The following is an 18,898-nucleotide window of genomic DNA, read 5'->3' on the forward strand; positions in this document are numbered from 1 at the left end:
ACTGTTTCATCTGCCAGCAAAACCAGCAACTTCACTGCTTGGGAAGCAACTATGCAAGGGATGGCTCACTGAAATTGCAGTTTAATTTCTGCTGCTTCTGTCTTTCCTCCAAAGTTTGCTGATCTGAATCTCTTTCACCAAGTATTTTGAAAACTTTCCACCTCATATGAGGTAAAAAGGAGCACGGATAATTACACACAAAATCTTGACATGATGACAGCAGGAACTGTGAAAACTTGAGTTTTTAAAGAGCAATCTTTATGATTTATAAGCACTTCAGGCATTCTCAACAATGTGATATTTGCTGGAGCTAGATTTTAGGTTTCCTGCCAAAAATTGATCATGCATAGTCAGATCAGGCTGAAGACCTCTATAGATTCTTAAATTTTGTATTTTTTTTTAGCTGCAGCACTTACCTGACTGAATTTTGGCCTCGGTCTTGCATCCATACCATTTCTATCTGGTTATGAAAAAAAAGGGAAGCTCATTTGTTGCTACATTTATAACCGGCTTTATAGATCTAACCTTGTAGCAATATCTTTAACCACTTGAGGGAGCTCTTTCATTTATACATTAGGATGTTGCTGTTGTGCATACATGTTGGGAAAATCATAAACTATACTTTTAAACAGCTTATTATAGGACATACTACACTTTAATAAAAGATGTGAAAGTACTGAGGCTCTCGAATAACTGACTTTAAAGCCCAAATAGAAGTTTTAAAATAATTAAAAATTCTGGTCAATAAACACGGGCATCAGAAACAGCCACAGGTACTTCTTGGGCTGACTGACACCACAAATCTTAAAACAGAGTTACACAGAATTAAAAGTAGGCAGTGTTAATCACATATATTTTGCAGAAGTGCCAAGAATGCCAGGAAGGAACAGGACCAAGCACAGATTTTATAGAGGGCTTGTGAAAGCTTCAACCCTCTGCAGTGCTGCAGAAGCCAAGTTGCTACCTGGCACTGGGTAGCTGAAAGCAAGTGAAGCTGAAGCAAAAGCTTGGGGTGTCAGGGCCACAAATGTTCCCATGTCAACAAATGAGAACGACCATGCAGTGACTCAGCCAGGAGTGCTCAGGAGCAGTGGTGGTTTGGCAATCCTTGAGCAATACAACCCATAGCATTAATGTAAAACCTCCTAGAAAATCAAGATTGCAAGCACAGTGGTGATGAGGAGCAAACGAAGTGGCTGATGAGACAATGCAGCAGTTTGGAGCAGTGAGGGCAACAGCAGATGATGGGTGTGGGTGGCAGGGAGAAGAGGTGGCAATGTCCTCTTTGTGCAAAAGATGCCAGAGCAGTGTTCATAAAATCTTGTAGCACCTACCCATTGCCTCTTTAAGGCAAAATAGGAAAAGCAAATTGACTTGCTCTGAAAGTTAGGTGCACTTTTCTTTCTGTTAAAGATGTGGTATTTCCTAACACCCAGAATTAGGGTTTTTCTAATTTGAAGGAACAGTTTAATCAACAACTTATGGAACTCGAGGAAACTTTTGGATTTGTTTTTTTACTGTTTTTATAGTTGATTGGTTTGATTTTGGTATTTGGTTTGGTTTTTTTTTTTTTTTTTTTTTGGTTTTTTTTTTGTTTTTTGTTTGTTTTTTTGTTTGTTTGTTTTTGGGGGAGGGTCTTTTTTTTTTTTTTTTTTTTTTTTCTTTTTTTTCTTTTTTTTCTTTTTTCTTTCTTGCTTTTCCACTTGTTCAGCCAGGGAGTGCTGGTCCCACAAGAGATTGGTGTGTAAATAGCTGGCACAGCATGTTCAGCACAAGAGCACCAGTGATCATGTACAGCCTGACTTGTATTTCTAAGCAGCATTGTATAAAAGCAACTGCTTAAGAATGGGGCAAAGTTCTGTGAAAATTCTCAGTGCTATCAACCATGCAGCTATTTGCATATCAGCAACAATTGGATTTTTAATTTTTACAACAGTTTTTCTATTAAGCAGCATGAAAGCTTGGTGCTGGGATACTGGGATGAGAATACACTGCAAAATAGATCAGTTTCAGACTTTTTCACTCACTGCCCTGCTCAGAGCCCCCACAAGTTATTTGAAATAACTTCCAAATAGTTCTAGCAGACTTACACATTTAAAAGACTGTGTCTTGGATGTGTGTTGGTCAAAACAAATGTTTTAATAACAGATCTGATAAGGTGGAATGTGATAGAAATGTTTTGATGCCCCATCATAGCTTCTACTTGATTTGTGACAGAAGACTTGGCACAGCACAGCTCTGAAGTTGTGAGGCAAAGGAAAGATGCAATTGCTGGTTGGAAATTAGTGGCTTACTTCTCCTGACTTTAGGAAAACTTTCCTATTTCCATTGTGAAATGCAGCTATGGAGAGGTTACTAGAGTTTGTTTGCTGGTGACCTGTTCCTCTGACTCACCATCTATCACGAGCTTGTGTCTGCCTGGGGAAAAAAGAGAAAAAGGGTGCAGCCCCCAACCTTTCACACAGTTTTTGTCCCTCTGGAGCACAGGCTGGAACTGGAAGGAGACCTCTCCATCCAGGACCCCTTCTTGGCCCCTCCCTACCCCCCCCTTACTGGTGAGCTGCAGCTCACACTGCCCAGGGTTAAATTTTTGAGGGTGAACTCCCCCTTGGCATAAAAACCCCATTTAGAAAATAGAATTTCTGTTAGTTATCTCATCTTAATCTTCTCTCTTTCAGCTTGAAGCCACCCCCTTGTCCTGTCACTCCATGCCCTTATAGAAAGTCCCTCCCCAACTTTCTTGTAGCCCCTTCAGGTACTAGAAGGTGCTCTATGGTCTCCCCAGATCCTCTTCCAGACCAAGAAACCCCAACTCTCAGTCTTTTTCCACAGCAGAGGTTCTCCAGAACCTCTTCATGGCCTCAGACCATGAAGCCTCAGATCATCTCCATGGCCTCCTCTGGTGCTGCTTGAACAGGTTGTTCACCCCAGGTGTGCTGGGGACCCCAGAACTGGACACAGCACTGCAGGGCGGGATCTCACCGAAGTCGAGGGGGGCTCCCTTTTAAAAATATTTTCCCTTGCTCCAGTAGAGCCCTTTGAAAGAACCTCATTGGGAAAGATGAGCGTTTGTACCAAACTTTGGGCGCCAGGGGTTGTTGAGCAATCCTTGTGTTGCCCCTAAAGAACAAGGACAGAGAAACCCACTGGTTCTTCCAGGCCCCTCAGCCTTGACTTCTGTGTCCTCCCAGTCAGTACCTTGAAATAAGTTTTTCTGGAGATGATGGGGTGTGGGGCGAAGAACGTGTGTGTGTGGTGGTGTTGTGTGGTATGTGGGGTGTATATGTTGGAGGGGTATGTGAGGGGGGCGTCGGGTGTGTGTGTGTGGTGTTGGGTGCTGTATGTGCGTGTGAGGGCTGTGCGTGTTGTGTGGAGGGGGTGTGTGGGGTGTGTGTCTGTACTCTGGGTGTAGCCGAACCCCCCCAGCAGGGTTCGGTCACGGCCGTGCCCTCAGGGACGCTCCTCTGTCTCTCTCCGCGTCACTCTCCTCACGAAGAACACCGGCGAGCGGCCCCGTCCCGCCACGACACCTGAGAGACAAACGGGGCGCGGTGTGGAAAAAGACGGGAAGCTACGTGGACGACGAAGAGGCCGCGATGGGAGAAGACCCCCCCCCCCATGCCCACACGCACCTCATGTGCCACCCCCCTCACCCTCTGTCCCCTCCTCCTCGCCAATGGACGCCGCCGCTGCTCCTCCCTCCGCCCCCCCCCCCCCCCCCTCCCGCTTCCTACGCGCGGTGACGTCCGACAGATCCGGGAAGAGGCCTGGGCGCGCTGGAGGCGGGAAGCGGCGAAGGCAGCGGCGGCTTCGCCCCTGAGGTAACGCGGGTCCCGCGGGTGAGAGCGGGCTCTCCCTTCGGCGGCTCCTCCGGCGACTTTAGGCCCGGGATGTCTCCAGGGCACCGGTGTCACCCCGGGGAGTTGCTGCTTAAGGGGTGAAGCTGTGCTCGCGGCTCTCCGGTCAAGCGCTGTACGGCTCGGGGGAAGGGGTCTGCGCCCCGCCGACCTCCGGGATCCCTCATGGCGGGGGCTTGGGGGGGATGGAGGGGGGTGGGTGAGCAGCGGGCAGCACTGGCCGCACTTCCGTGCGTGTCCCAGGGAGTTAGCGGAGAAGGGAGCTGCTGACTTCATGTGCTCGGAGCCCCGGCAGCGCTTTGGGCAGCTTCCATTGTGGGTTTTTGTTGTTTGATTACTTTATTTGTTTTTCCTTTTCCTAATCAGTGTTTTGCGCGTTGTGGATGAGCTGTGGAATGACCTTAACTTTGTTTCTGGTCCCAGTACAGTTCGCGAAGAGCTCTGCTGATACCTGGGTACCACTCTGGGTCTGCTGGTTCATGTGGTGCCCGAGGGGAAACCTTGTAGATCTGAGAGATGTTTGGTTACGAGGTTATTATTTAAGCATCAGCGGTACTGGGGGTAGAATACATGCCCTCGCTGTGTCATACTTTTGAAATGCAAAGATGTACAAGAAAGATGTTGCTTTTCACCCGAGGCCTGTTTGTAATTACTGTTGTTTCGGAAGGGAAGATGGAGAAATTCATCTGCTTCCACCTGTACCACAATGCAGTCGTGCCTATTAAATGGGGGAGATTTTGTCTGCTTACAATTGTGATACTGCAACACATTTGTGGTTCTGGGTGTCCTGCAAGTGCTCGGAGTGGGCTGAGCTGAGTGGCTGTTGACTCATTGTGAGGAAAGATTTCCTTTTGTGAAGGCAATGGTGAACATTTTGGAGTTAAAATTAGTGTTATGTCGTGATTGTTTCTGTTCTAGCAGAGATTAGAGGGAAGGTCTGATGCCCTCTTTAAGCACTGATGCGCTGATAGCTGCTTGGGTGTTGTAATGTTATACATTTCTTCATATGGAGAGAGATTAGACTAGGAAAATGTTTGTTTTCATAGATTTCCCCTAGCACAGTTCTTGTTTCAGTGTGAAAAAGGCTTTGTTGTGAACACTTAGCCTATACAAGTTTAATAACTCTTTAGATTAATTGCTTTAACTTCTTCTCTCATACATGGTTTTTCCTTTCCCCATCCTGAAGCTTTAACTTCTTTCTGTTAGCCTTTCCATGAGATACTGTAACCACTGTGTACTGGAGAGGAAGGAGTGCCTTTTCACTTGTTGAAGAACATGAAATGTGTACTGAGAAAAGTATTAAACTACTGATCCTCTGAGAGATGGAAAACCTCTATCTTTAAGGACAGTTGTGGCTTTCAAGAACACCTTAATTTGGATCAAGAGGCAGCAGAGAGACTTCCTAGTGCTCTGTTTCCCCCTGTACTGTTCTGTAGATCCCATCGTGTGATCAAAATAATTAATTCTTATTCTTTGATAGGGTTTTGAGCCTCTCTCTTGTGTAAGAGGAGAAAGATGGAAGTATTTACCTGTCCAGGATCTCCATGTAGTTGTAAGCCTCGGGTGGGCCAGATGATCCTTTGCTCTAACATGATGTGGTTATATCTGTACCTGGAACCTTGTGGGAAGGCTGGGAAGAGGAAAGAGCAATGTCTTCCTGATAGTGACTGATTTATGTGGGAAGATTTACCATAATTCTGGCCTGGTTCTTTCTGTTGTTCACGTAAATGCTCTTTGCATCATGGAAATTATAATAGTATGAGCTATCTGGTGTTGTACAAATCCACTTGTGAAGTCTGCAATTTATATGGTCTGTGTTTTATAGGTCGTAGACCTGGCTCTGATCTCTGAGCCAAGAGACAAGGTTACAAGGAATGTTGTTGGTGAGTGTGGGCTAACAGCACTGGAGTTAGTGATTTATTGGTTGGTGTTGCAAAAGGGCTTTTTATCCCTGTATGCAGTGCTGCCTGAAAGGAGAATAGCAAACTTCCCTGCTAGAGGGACAAATGTAGAAAGACAAGGCCTGAAAAGTCTTATTTATCTTCTGAAGTGTCAGCCTCAGTATTCTGAGGAGATCCATCCTTAAATAATTATGTCCTGCCTTCTTGGCTTTTCTACAAGTACATGAATCCTCCTCACCTGTCTCTAACAGCTCAGCTGTGCTGGTGAATATATTCTGTTCCCTAGTGACAAGACACATCTGTTTAAGAGTTTGTGCCAAGGTGAAGAAAATCTGAAAAAGGAGCAGTGTTAGTTGGTTACCTACATGCCTGTGTTATTTTGTGGAACTCCTGAGAATTGTCCTTGAGAGCTTCTTGAGCTGAATTTCACAGAGAATGTGATCAAATGGAATCCCCTCTTCCCGTTTTCTTTAAATGAGAATTTTTTTGTTTCAGCCTGGCTGTGGTGCTTCAGGTATTCCCTGCTAACAGCTCTGTCCTCCTCAGTGACTTTAGTAGTTCAATCTGGCACAGTTCAAACCTGATTTTCTCTTCCTGTTTTACATAGCTTGTGGCACAGCCATTGTCTGGCCAAGCAGAGTACAAGGATCTATTGAGAAAGCTGCTCTTTCAGTAAGAACTGAAAACTTGACAGGAAGGGGCTTGGCAACATAATGCAAATGATTCTACAAAGCAAACCTTCCAGATCTATCCAAACACACATTGTGTTGTCAGGCTGACTATCTGAAAGCATTTGCAAGGGCTCTCTGGACTTCGGAAGATTTTACCAAAGGCTTAAGTCATTTTAAATACTTAGAAGGTCTGTAAGGGAGTTGTGGGGAGCTATTTTGGTAGGGGTGGGGGAACTTGCTTGGTTACTTTGTTCCTTTGCTGCTTGTAGTAGAGGAGAGGAAGTGTGATCCACAGTAAGTGATTAGTACAAGCATGTGCTTCATTTCCCCTACCCTTGCTCTCAATTCTTCATGGAAGGAAGACAGTCTAACTTGCATGCAAAGAAAGCTATGTTAATTTATTATTGAATAATGTAAAGACTAAACTTGTCTCTTTTGTCATTATTTGTCATATATTTTTGCTGTTCTTTTCTGGTCTTGCTAGGCAACAATGGCAGGTGAAGACTGTGTAAGAAAACGTCCATCTGGCTCCACTACAACCTGCAAGACCCCAGATAATGAACGAACACAGAGGAGACCTGAGAATGAGAGGTCATTTCAAAACTCAAGCAATGGTGAGATTCTTTTGCTTGGGATTAATTGCATCTCTGCCATGTGATATCCTCTAAGGTGTCCTTTCCAGCTCATGGCTCTTGCCTCTTTGCTATTTAATTTAAGGTTTTTTTCCTGCCTGTAGAAAGGATGCCAAAGTGGAGCTCCCTGTGTACCAGCTGCACTTCTTCAGCAGGTTTAGGTTGTCTTGCAGAACTTTACCTTGGGGCCTCTGTACTGCAGTGCTTGCAGGCATCTAGAGTAAAGAAAGTTACTAATAGTCACAGAAGAAATGTGTGTGATGAGGAAGAGAGGCATTAATGCTGTAAATGTTGCCAAGGCATCTTGACAACAATTCTGAGTAATTCTGCTAAATGCTTTTTCTGGGGACTTCATCTTGCTTCCTTTACAAGCTTTCAGTATGTGGCTACCTGAAGATTGAAGAAAATGGTCTTTGACATACCAGGTTAAGCTAGTGTACCCATCCTGACAGTCAGATGGAGGTAGGATGCCACAAAAAATTATCCTCAGCTCCTCTGAGGCTCTGTTCATGTCAGAACAGTTGCCTTCTATCCAGTCTCAACCCTGGCTACCATAAAGTAGAACAATAAACAGTTGGGTTTGTATTAATTTGTATTGTGGTCACCTTAAAAGTTATGTGGTTATAGTTGGCTTTGTGGAAGGGTCCCTGCTGCATGTGTGCTGTTGCAGGGACAGTTTTGTGGCAGCCTCTCAGGGGCTTTGCCTGTGGAATCTCTGGACACTGTGACTGTCTCTAATTCCTGGATTCTTCTGTACTGCATTCCAGCCTGGTGACAGGAGGCTAGTGAAGAAATTGCAGCTTGTTTCCTTTCTCTCTGGGAGACAGAATAAACTAAAAGCTAAAGTATTTTATTGCAGCATGCCACGTAATTATTGGTTCCAAAGCCCTGATGCCAGTGACTCCAGGAAATATTTATTGAATTATACTTCTGAATATTATCACTGTTTCCTAGTACTTCTTTTTATGGCAACAGGAGTTGGAGAAAATTTAAGTTTAAGCTTTGACAAGTCAAATTTATTGCAAAAAATCTTTTGGCAAGTCATCCCACAGGCTACTTAGAGAACTGGAATGTTAAGCAGCTGATAGTACTGTTGTTTTAATTGAATCACATGGGACTGCTCTATTAATGCTGTTTTTAGAAGATCGCATGGATTTGATGGCTACTAACAGTTATGATGAGTTTTGAGGCAGATTTCTACCTTTTATCTATGAAAATACTTTAATGGTTATGCATGAATTTGAGTTATTACAAGAAGGTGGGTGAAGAGTAATTATAGCTGTGATAATTAGCACTTAGTAGGTTGGTGTGCCTATCTTTAAAAGCCTTTCATTTTAATACCTCTGACATGCAGCATAACATTGCTGCAGGTGAGATCCTGGGGGTGTGTAGTAAGTAAACAAACATTCTGGGGTAGATCTCTTGAAAGTGTACCCAGCTTTCATGTGTGTATGTGTGCCTAGTGGGTTGGCTTACAAGAAGTCAGTGAGTTTTAATACAGTGTAACCTGCAGTGAAGGACAGGAGGGAACAATCCTGGTTATTTAAGAGGTGGGAGCTTTACAAAGTTGAGATGTTCTCATGGTTCAGGTAGTGGTCTCTCCAGGTAGTCCAGTATGCTTGTGTAAGCAGACAGGGCTTTCTGTGAAAGTACAGCTGCTGTGGAAGAATTTTGCAAAAGAAGTAGCCACAGACTTCCTTTCTTGCTTTCTTTGGTCCTCACCTTTCACTTCTAAGTAGCTCTTTCTGAGGCACTGGTCCTGTTGTACTCAAAGGCAGCATGAGGCTGCTCTGTCTGGTAATATCCTGGTTGTACTTCAACATCTAACACACAATGTTGTGTTGGATTTTAGACAAGATGCATGTTTATTGCAGTCAAGAGATTCTACCAAGGCAGTATCTTGTTTGCAAGTTAATATATAGTGGTTTTATGGCAATTATTACTGTAGAAAAACTAAGTTGCTAAAATGTAATTTCTCACCCTCTATCCTCCTTGATTAGCGAACGCAAACTGTTTTTTAACTTAGGTTACTGTGTCAAGAACCAATTGACTTATTTCCAGAAGTGTGTGAAATTCCTGTAGAAACTTATAGGCCATTAATCCTTTTTTTTAAAATTATTATTAAAACTCAAATGTGTTGGCTGATCTGAAATTGCTTGGAGAAAGAATTTTAATTCATGGTTTTAGAGCTACATCGGTTCTGCTGAAAACCATCTGGTTGTTTGCTGAGTTCTGATACGCAATAGTTTGTTTTCTGGTACCTCCAAATGTATAGAAATGTGGAAGTATTTGTAGCTCTGAGACTGCCAGAAGAATTCATTTGTTCATTTATGTGTTTGTATCCTGTAGTTGTTCAGCCTGTGATCTCCCTTTGACAGAGTGCCTGAACTTCAGTCTCCTGCATTGCTTCACTTTGAATTGGCTCCAGTGTCATAATTAAACAACTAATTTGGTCCTGGCACAGAGGTCAACAGGTGATCTAGGCAGCAGTAATCCACTTGCAAAAGCTGGGCTTCCTTAGTAAGATTAGTTTTGTAAGTTTTCTGCTGGAGATACATAAATAAATATAAAACTGTTCAGCTTAATGGTATATTGCTATCAGGTGCTGTACCAGTTGCAGGAAACCTTCCCTGGACTGACTTTATAGAAACTGGATGGGCAGAGCTTAAAAAGTTAGAGAGGAATGGCTTTTCAGTGTGTATCTGAGTGCCTCTGAAATGCTAAGATTAGACCATTCAAAATAGTAAACTGGTGGGTTTGGAATTTGCCCTTGTTTCCTCAGAAATGGATTAGAAGTGTGTGGAGACTGATCTGCAAACAGACTGTGTGGCATATCTGTGTTTGGTGTGAGTAAGCCTGTTTGGTAATGCAGGACTTAGAAAGTGGTTGTTATCTTCCAGTCAAGAGGTTACTACTGATCATTCTGAGTGCAAAAGTTCAGGAAGCTTCAGGAATTGTGTGTTCTTTCTGAGAGATGTGGGAGGAGGGAGCTTTAATTTGGAAAGCTTTTGGGTCTGCTGCCTGGCTTACAGCAGTAAATGTTAATTGAGTCAAAAGGCAATTTCTTATGGATTAATGAATTTGTGACTAAGTTGCTTGAATTGAGTTTTTTTAGTGGATTGGATCAAGCAGAAATGTCTTGTCTGAGACAGGGTGGATTCTGGTAGTTGTAGGTGCTTTGGTGTTTTGTAACCTGTGAGTTTGGAGAAGAGCCTGTGGGCATACTGACATGACACAGAGAACGCTGGTGTTTCCTCCTGGGAGTGAAGAGGCTGTTTGGGTCCTGTGTTTCTGTAGGAATTACAACTGAATTTTTAGCCCAGCTGCAGTGCAGGGGCACCTCACTTGTACATTCTTTAAGCAGATCATCTGAGCTCTGGAAGCATTCTAGTCATAACTTTGTTTTGCTGAGTGGCCAAATACCTTGTCATAAGTCAGAATAGGGTTTTTGGCATCAAATTATTAACAGATGTTGTATTGCTTTAGATATGGAAGACTTCCCTCTTTACAGAAGTCTTGCACTAGCTTGGCTTTAACATGACTCTCCTTCAGGTTATGCCAGGTGTCCAACAGGAACAGGAAATCCTTCTGCCTGTGTTGCTTTAACCTTTTGAGTGATAATTTGTCTGATCAAGAAATAATGAAGATATTTTTAAACTTTTAGAGAGGGGCACTGTTGGGTACAATTTGTATTTGTGACTTTCATTGTTGGGAAAAAATTACTTCTGAACTATAAATGATGTGCTTGGTTGTTTTGAGAGGTGTCTTTTTTTTTTTTTTTTTTTAAGTACATGTGGCAATAAACTGAAGTAGGTGTGCTTTTCCTGGCTCTTATGCAAAGAGCTATTTTTGTCTTGAATGCTGAGCAGGGATGTAGATAGCAATAGCCTCCTGGGTGGTTCTAACTACCACAGTGAAGGAACATTTTGAGTGGCAGTGGCTGAGCAGCTTTGATGGCTGGTGAAGCAGCTATGGTCTGGAACAGTAACACTGTCCAAGCCAGGGTTTTGCTCAAAGGACTTATTCCCACTTGTGCATTTGGAGATAATTGTGGACCACAGCAGTTAAATAAAATAAATGTCTTTTAACACTGTTTGGTTTTGTGAACTTACTTTGTAGAGTGCTGACTGGTGTTTTGCAGAGAAGTTGTTTTTGTTGGAGCCTAAGCTGTAACACTAACATCAGCAGAATGGGAGGCTTCTCTATTCCTCTTAAATGTCACTTGTCTGTAATGTACAAGAATAGGTTGAAAAAGAGACAATGAGATCCTTTAAGGAAGGTAGCTTATAAGTCTTGTGAAACTTTAATTGCTCAAGTTTTCAACAATAAAAGCCTTTCTCAATCTCCAGGTAATATTTTATTATCTTGATTTCCTATGGAAGCAAAGTTTACAATTAAATAGGTAATTGTTTTTTCTTCTGATTTTTGAACCTGCTTAGAGTTTGGGCTGTGCAGAAGTGTCATGAGGATTAGTTACTACAACCTCAAGGCAAGTGGTTAGCTAGTTAGAGGTCTTACAAACGTCTTTGGGAAAGCAGCACAAGTTCCATTAGATTAAATTTCTCCCTGTGAGCAAAGCTCTTCCCAAATGAACCATGCTTTAGTATCTCATGACATTTCGTACTAGCCTTCAAGGAAGATTTTCTTCCTTATGACTTGAAGTGTATTTCCCATTTCCTTAAGGCATATCCCATATTGTTTTAAATGCTAAGTTGTGCTTTCTTGTATTGTGCAGCCTTGAGTCTTATTTTTGTTGGGATGTCCCAATCCCAAAGTGATATAGGGGGATCCAGTCTTCATTTTTGGTGCCAGGTGCACATGCTCTTTTCAAACTCAAAATCATGTGATGGTTCTCTTCTCAAATGATCTCCCAGGACACAAGTAGCAGCTTGCACAACAGAAGATGAATGATGCAAGAATATGATGAGTTTGTGTTCTCTGCTCTCTGCCTTGTGACACAGCCTGATTTTATTGGGCAGTGCAACACAGCAGCCTGAGTTGTTGGTTTGGGGTGGGTTTTCTCCCACAGGAGGCTTTGCTCTGGAAAAGAAGCAACAAGCTTAAAGGTGGTTCTACTTTTGTTATGGGATGCATATCCTAAAGACAGAGAGATCTTGATTTTAATGACCTTTAAAGATGTTAACTGTCTAATCTGCATACACTGGTGTGTGGGTGAATAAAGTTATAGGAGGAACACTGTGTACAATTTAGCAATTGCAGCATCAGCAAGTCAGACACTGGCCTCATTTCCTGTAAAACCATTAAAGCTGTACATTAGGTGGCTGTAAAACTATACCCCTTTAAGGCCTTCTAAGTAAAAAATGGGGTTTTATTTCCAAAGTGACCCATTCCTGAGTAGTTTTAATAAGTGAGGCTTTGAATGCAAGATCTGACATAAAATATATGGTCAAAGCAGTGTTTATTTATTTTTAGCTTAGCTTATAAAAGGAAATAATTGAGTCTCTTAAGCCTCATGTGTCCTGTCCTCTTTGGCCATGTGGGACAGCTTCAAGTTAACTTGATACAGTCATGAAAACTGGCAGCTGGATAAGAAACACAAATTCTTACCTTTTTACAGGACAAGGTTTGAGCTTTGAGCTGAACAGCTGTGGTCTGCTTTTGAGCAGGTAAGCACAGCCTAGTAGTGGTAGAGGGAGGGAGATAGGAATATCATTGTGGAGAGACATTGCAGTAGAGCCATTGAGATATATGAAGAGCATACAGTTCTGCTGCTTGTGGAAGAAGTTGATTTTTAAAAAAAAAATTTATTGGGAGAGAAAGGGGAGGACTCCATTTGAGACCAGCAAAGTACACAAAGTGAGTGAGGCAAGGGACTGTAATGCTGTCTTGTACTCTCTTAAATTGTGTTCCAAACTGCTGCTGTTTTGTGCAGTGTAGTAAGTAGCATGATGAGCTCAAATGCTGAGTTTTGTTTTTTTTTTCTTGGAGGTAAGATGCTTAGCAACCAAGATTCTGTTTCTGTAAAAATCCATCTTTTTATGCAGCCAAAAATTCATGATATTAACCTAATTACTTGCTTTGTTGTTGGATTACAAGGCTACAAAGTGATAGGCTGCTGTTACTGGTCTGTTCTTAAGTTTGTAGCTTGTGTAGCAGGTTTAAGAAATTATCTTCCTTGCAAGATTGGGGGTGTGGAGGGGTTCAATTAATACTAACAACTGAACATAGCTTCATTGAAGATGAATTCTCTTGTTTTATTTAACTCTTTTCCAGTATTGGAACAGGAGTTAACTCTGATTTAGGTCTGCTTCAGCTGTTTACAATTGGTTTCTCATAAGAGCACCTTCAGACTTCTGTCTTCTCATTACACCTGTAGGGCAAATCTGTTAGCTTCTGCTTCCCTGGAATATTACTTGGCAATCAGTTCAGTATCCTCTTTTTCTGAAGGGGTAATGCTGTCTTAGAAACTCATCATAGAAGTTGTAATACTAGCCATGTGTTACTGGAGAAGATTAGTAATGTATCTGTAATTGCCAAAGGACATGGACAAGGCAAGGTTCATTGCTGTATTTTCACCCTGGCTAGTGTTCCAGGGGAGTGGATATTGCTGCTTTAATCTTGTTTTTGCTTCATGTACAAGGCTGTTTTAAGTAACTTTATCTTCTGTGTTGTAGTTGCTGAAGTGAAACACCAGCTGGCTTGCCAGCACTGGACAACTGTTGCAGACAAACCCTGTCTGAAGCAGCTAGCCTGAAATGCCTGATTTGTGTATCTTGTTCTTCTTGACATACTAGAGGCATGTCAGGTGTGGATAGTTCTTCATGCAAGGTGATTTTTGAGGCTTTACATCTGAGCCAATGGTACTGGTAATGAAACAAATCAGGTGATGTTTATGGCATGGCGGGATCCTCACTGTTCAAGCAATGAATTGCTGAGCAATTACAGTCAGACTGTCCCATGCTTCTGCTGGGGGATGAAAGGAATGGAAGTAGCCAGGTTTGAACACAAAATAACCCTTCAGCTTCCCAGTTAGGTTGTTTTCAGAGCTGGCTGCAGTGTTTTACGGATAGCTGTGGCTTGGCTGACTTGGCAACATAGTGAACTCCAGACAAACTAATCTTAGGTCTAGTTCACAGAGTGTAAGATAAAGCTCTGATAAAAGATCAGCACACTTGAATATGACCTTCTCAGGGCTGTTCTAATTGCTGTTTCAAGGCTGAATATGTCTAGGGACCTTGGGAAGATTTGCAGAGTTGCTGATGAAAAATGAAGCTTTCAAAAATGCAGCATCTTATCAGCTGTTGACTGTCTTACAGTGCTGTGATCTTTAATGGCTGTTTAGAATAATTGGTCATAGCTTTATGAATTTCCTGTAACTTAGTTTTAAACTTACTGGTACCTTATTAGAAGTCAGAAGCACTAATGAAAAAATCAGCTACTGTATGTCATACTTTCTGTGTTTTCAGACATGCAAAAGCATCACTGAAAATACAAATGTTAAATACTTGCTTTCCTTCCTTAGGCCGGGTTGATGTTGACCATGTGATAACAAGGAAAATGCAGCTAATAGCAGAAGCTGAGGTAAGTTATACTCTAATGCTTGCTTGTAGGAAGGAGCAGGATAATTGACCCTGAATGTCTTTTGGAGAGTCACTGGTCCTAGAATATAAATATCCCTTATCAGTCGTAGCTTGAGTGCAGTGACTTTTGTACAGCCCTTTTTAGCTCCTCCTTTCTTCTGACTTTGCACAAGAGGGTTTGTATTATCAGATGAAGTTTTGTCTCACTTGATCCCAACAGGCTGAAGTCCAGAGATAAGAATGAACTTTGGGGCCTGTAAATAAAACGGAGGTTCCCTCACCACCATCTTTTGGCAGCGTGATTATCAGTTTGCTGCTTTCATGTTGAGTCTGTGAAATGTGCTGTGGCTGTGGAGATGACCTTCCTGAGCCCACTCTTTGAGCAGTAGCATCAAAGGAAATAGCACTGGGTATTTCCAGCATCACCCATGTGAGCTGCCATTGTCTTAGCTTATGTCAAGATGATTTAATGCCCAAATTAAATGCAGTTACCTAACAATGAACTGCACCCTCATTGCCAACCATTGTTTCATAGTAACCATTGTTCTTCAGGGCAAATCATGCTGCACTCTTGCTTCATTTTATTGCAAAGAATCCCATGGTAAAGATGAAGTAATGTAATTGTGACACTCTTATGTGAAGAGTAGGGGGTGGGCACTTGTAAGACAAATGAAGTATTTTGCACCTTTGAGATATTTTCCTTTTTAAAAGTTTTTTATTTCACATCTGGTGAAATATTTATTACACACCTCTGATGTGTAATTTATAACAGATATAACTAAAGTGTATTTAAGCATCTTCTGCAAAATATATACTGCTTTATGCAGTGAAACTCCTAAAATTCAGCCCATGAGGGGGATATTCAGCTCACAACTTTATTTCGTACTTTATTTTCTCTGATGAGGACAGGATAGAGCAAGCTTCCTATCTTCCCTGCAGACAAAACAGCCTGTGCTTGGCAGCCCATGCTTACATGAGAAACAAAGTTTGGCTTAACAGCCAAAGCTAAGTTCCAGGGAACACTAGTTGGTTGCAAGGATACAACTTGATCTTGCCTTTCTTTCTTCAGGAATGTCTCTTGTTTCTAATTCTTTTTTTCTGGCAGCATTTTCCTCCCCAGCTTTGAGACACACTAGTTTGTAGACAAAGTAATTTCTTATCTGCTAAGAGAATGGAAGAAAAGCAGCAGCACTGCTTTTAGTACTTAAATCTCTTCTAAAACATGGGGAGAGCAGGTTTTAAACACCACTTTAGGCAGCTTGTAAATTTGCTTAATGTGCCTCAGAGCTACAATAATAGCTATAAGACTACATAAAAACCTCCATATACTGCAAAATTCCTGAGAATTCCTGGAATGCTTGGTCCTTTTCTTGTGTGAAGCACTGAACAGAGGCTTGGAGGTTAGTTAACCTCTTAGGTAACTGAGTTCTAGACATGTGCTTGACTTCTGAAAAGTGCTGGTCACTGACAGCTCCCCATGATTTAAATGGGGTTTGTAGGTTCATGCATAGGATGTCCTGTCTGAAAACCTAGTCCTTTGTTCACCCTAACCTGAGTGTGGAATGGTGTGTTCTGTCAGTTGATCAGGACTGGATGTTACGGTTTGGTCACTGAAATTACTGTCTGTCAGAATGAGTAAAATGCTGGGGAACATTTGCAACTTTCTCTTTATAAGTAAGCTACAGTGTTACTTCTCAACTTTTTACGACTTCTTATCAGTTACTGGATAGCTTCTCTCTTGGCACAGCATTCTTTTCATCCTTTCCCTTCTATTTGGTTTTATAATTATCTGATTCTTTTGTTTAAAGTGTAATGGTGACATCAGTTACTCTGGCAATTGCCCAAGTAGATTGCCCTTTGAATGGCAGTATAATTGGCAGTATAACACAATATATTGTGCAGTTTTGTAATTACAATTAATGTGTGGTCTGTGCTCTATTTGTATATTTAATCATGAAATTGTCATGGTTGAAAAAGACTTTCAAGATCACTGTGTCCAACCATCAACATCCTCCCAAAAAAGGCAAATTAAAAAAAAAATTTAAATATCACCAAGCCTACTAGAACATGTCCTTAAGTGCCTCATCTACACTTTTTTTTTTTTTTTAATCCCTCCAGGGATGGTGACTCCACCACCTCCTTGGTGGCACTTAACCATTCTCTCAGTAAAGAAATTCTTCCTAATAATCTTGTTTAAATCTCTCCTGGTTTAGATTATAGAGAGAACACGTCCTGCTCTCCCAGTCCAAATACATGTCTGTTGATGGCAGTCCCTGAGGGTTGTATTAGGAGGAGACAATCTCAGCTGAGTGCAAACTAAACTGTAAAGATAGTTTAAGGAAAGAATTTCTGTTAAGGAAAGAATTTCTGTTGCTGAGATGAGGCTGAAAGAAAAAAAAAAAAAAAGGGAAAGAGGCTTTAAAATAAAAGACAAATTTTGGTAGGAATGAATAGTGTGGGGTGTTTTGGCATGGGAGTTTGAGTGCTGCAAGAGGAGGAGGAACTTTTATTTGACTTTTTCTTTGGCAGGGATATGTGCATGCATGCTGTAAAAGCAGGCTATGCCAAGGAACACCAGTGTCTCCTGTTACAGGTTTTAGTCAGTACTTAACTCTTTTCTCCTGTTTTTAAAAGAGCAAATCCACGTTTCTGTGAGATGTGATCCCCAGAAAGCAATAACCAAGAGCAGTCACAGTCTAAGAGCTTCTGTTTCATTAAGCACTGTTGAATCTTGTTTATTGCATACTGGCAGTCACCGAATCAGGGAAAAATATTTTTATTACATTAAATAGTAATGTCTTTCTCCTCCTACTGCAGTTTCAGTTTCAAAAGATCTTTCCGACCACCAGGAAATGGGAGGAATGTAGAGTTCTTGAGCATTTTGACTTCAGGGTCCTTGGTCCTCTGATTTTATGTGGTTTCATTTCGTATTGCCCTGTATTTCCTGCCAGAGTTAGACTTTGTTTTGTTTTCTTGTTTGGCTGTTGTCACATTAAACAGTAATGTTTTGCAAGAATACATCATCTATTAGTACATTTTTGTTAGTCTGAAAGCTTTGCTTATGAAGAGGGCTTTTTAGCTTAGTGTTTTGGAGATCTACTGTATAAAACCAATCAAAGTATGCTTGGAGTATGAAGGCTTTGTCATGGATCCCATGTGTCCATCAGTGGGAGTCCAGACCCCTTAAAACATAAATGTGTGAAGAGCTCTGTGCAAGAGGTGAACATTTCACTGCTGCAGCTTGGAGCTAATGGATCCTGTTTGTTATTTGGTTTTTCCTTCTTTACATAGACTTTGTGCCTTTTCCTTTGTGCATAGTAAAAATGTTTCTCTACCTTTCTTCAGCATGAGAGGCACTGAGACATACATGCCTGCTGACAAATGAGGTCATGTGCCACAAATGCCTTTTTGAAAAAACATTGGTTTTGTGCAAATTCCTGTCTCTTTCTTTCCTTCCTTAAAAATTAATTCCTTGGGTTTGTAACTTTTCAGTCTTAAAGATTAGAAAACAGTTGTATTCTGAAGGTGATCAGGGAAGCAGGAGTGTTTCTTAGGCAGCTGATCAGCAGGAAGGCTGGATGAAATGGTAAGTAGTTATCATGTAGAAGGTCTTGGGCCTTGAATCTGGACACAAACTTGAAAACTCCCAGTCAAAAGGGTGGTCAGACAAATATTACCAATAGTCACTTGGATAAAACCCCCCAAAACACACTATGCAATTGGATGCAAAGTAATTTCTTAAAACCTGCCTGTTTCCTGTCCTGAATATTACTATCTGGCAGAACATTCTAGAAGGACTCATGGTTTGGGAGCTCGGGTTTAGCTTTCAGCTGTGCTTCATCACTAAGCTCAAGTATTGGGAAAATCATTTGGTGTCTGAGGATTTGAAGTTATGGATCTGAATTCTCAGAAGTCTTACAACTCGCTGTCTACTGAAAGTGCCAGAGGATCTAAGGATCTTTAGATTCCCAAAGTTCTCATGGAAGTCCTGTGACTGCATGTTGCCTTTTTCTTTCCTTGAGGGAATTAATTTTGCCTGTTTTTTGTTGGCTTTTTTTTTTTCTAGTCATAACACTTAGAGAAACCTCCATATTTTCTCTGTATATAAAGAAAAAGAGAATTTGCACTGCAGCAAAGAGCTCTCCAGAGCCTCAAAAATAAGTAACTTTGAACATTTTATTTTACAGTTTCTTCAAAGTGTATCTAGTTTTCAAAACTCTGCCTGGGGTGTGAGAGATCAAGTCTTTGAAAGCTTATGTTATGAGACTAAATAGCAGATCCAATATATTACAGGCA

At 41.5% G+C, this 18,898-nt stretch overlaps 1 protein-coding gene across 7 annotated transcripts in view; it reads left to right on the top strand.

Moving 5' to 3' along the window:
* The first annotated feature begins 3,653 nt into the window (after positions 1 to 3,653).
* The window catches only part of SOAT1 (sterol O-acyltransferase 1), a 29,004-nt gene continuing 13,759 nt past the window's right edge, over positions 3,654 to 18,898 (top strand). For 2 of the 7 annotated variants that reach the window (XM_071751185.1, XM_071751189.1), the window contains exons 1-3: positions 3,654 to 3,821; positions 6,914 to 7,043; positions 14,545 to 14,603. In XM_071751185.1, the coding sequence (XP_071607286.1) occupies positions 6,920 to 7,043; positions 14,545 to 14,603 (183 nt within the window). In that variant the 5' untranslated portion in view covers positions 3,654 to 3,821; positions 6,914 to 6,919. Of the gene's footprint in view, positions 3,840 to 4,060; positions 4,173 to 6,913; positions 7,044 to 14,544; positions 14,604 to 18,898 lie in introns of those variants that run through there. The other 5 variants (XM_071751188.1, XM_071751187.1, XM_071751190.1 and 2 more) reach the window with 5 other exon arrangements.

This window comes from Heliangelus exortis, chromosome 8 (assembly GCF_036169615.1).
Source record: "Heliangelus exortis chromosome 8, bHelExo1.hap1, whole genome shotgun sequence".
NCBI lineage: Eukaryota > Metazoa > Chordata > Aves > Apodiformes > Trochilidae > Heliangelus > Heliangelus exortis.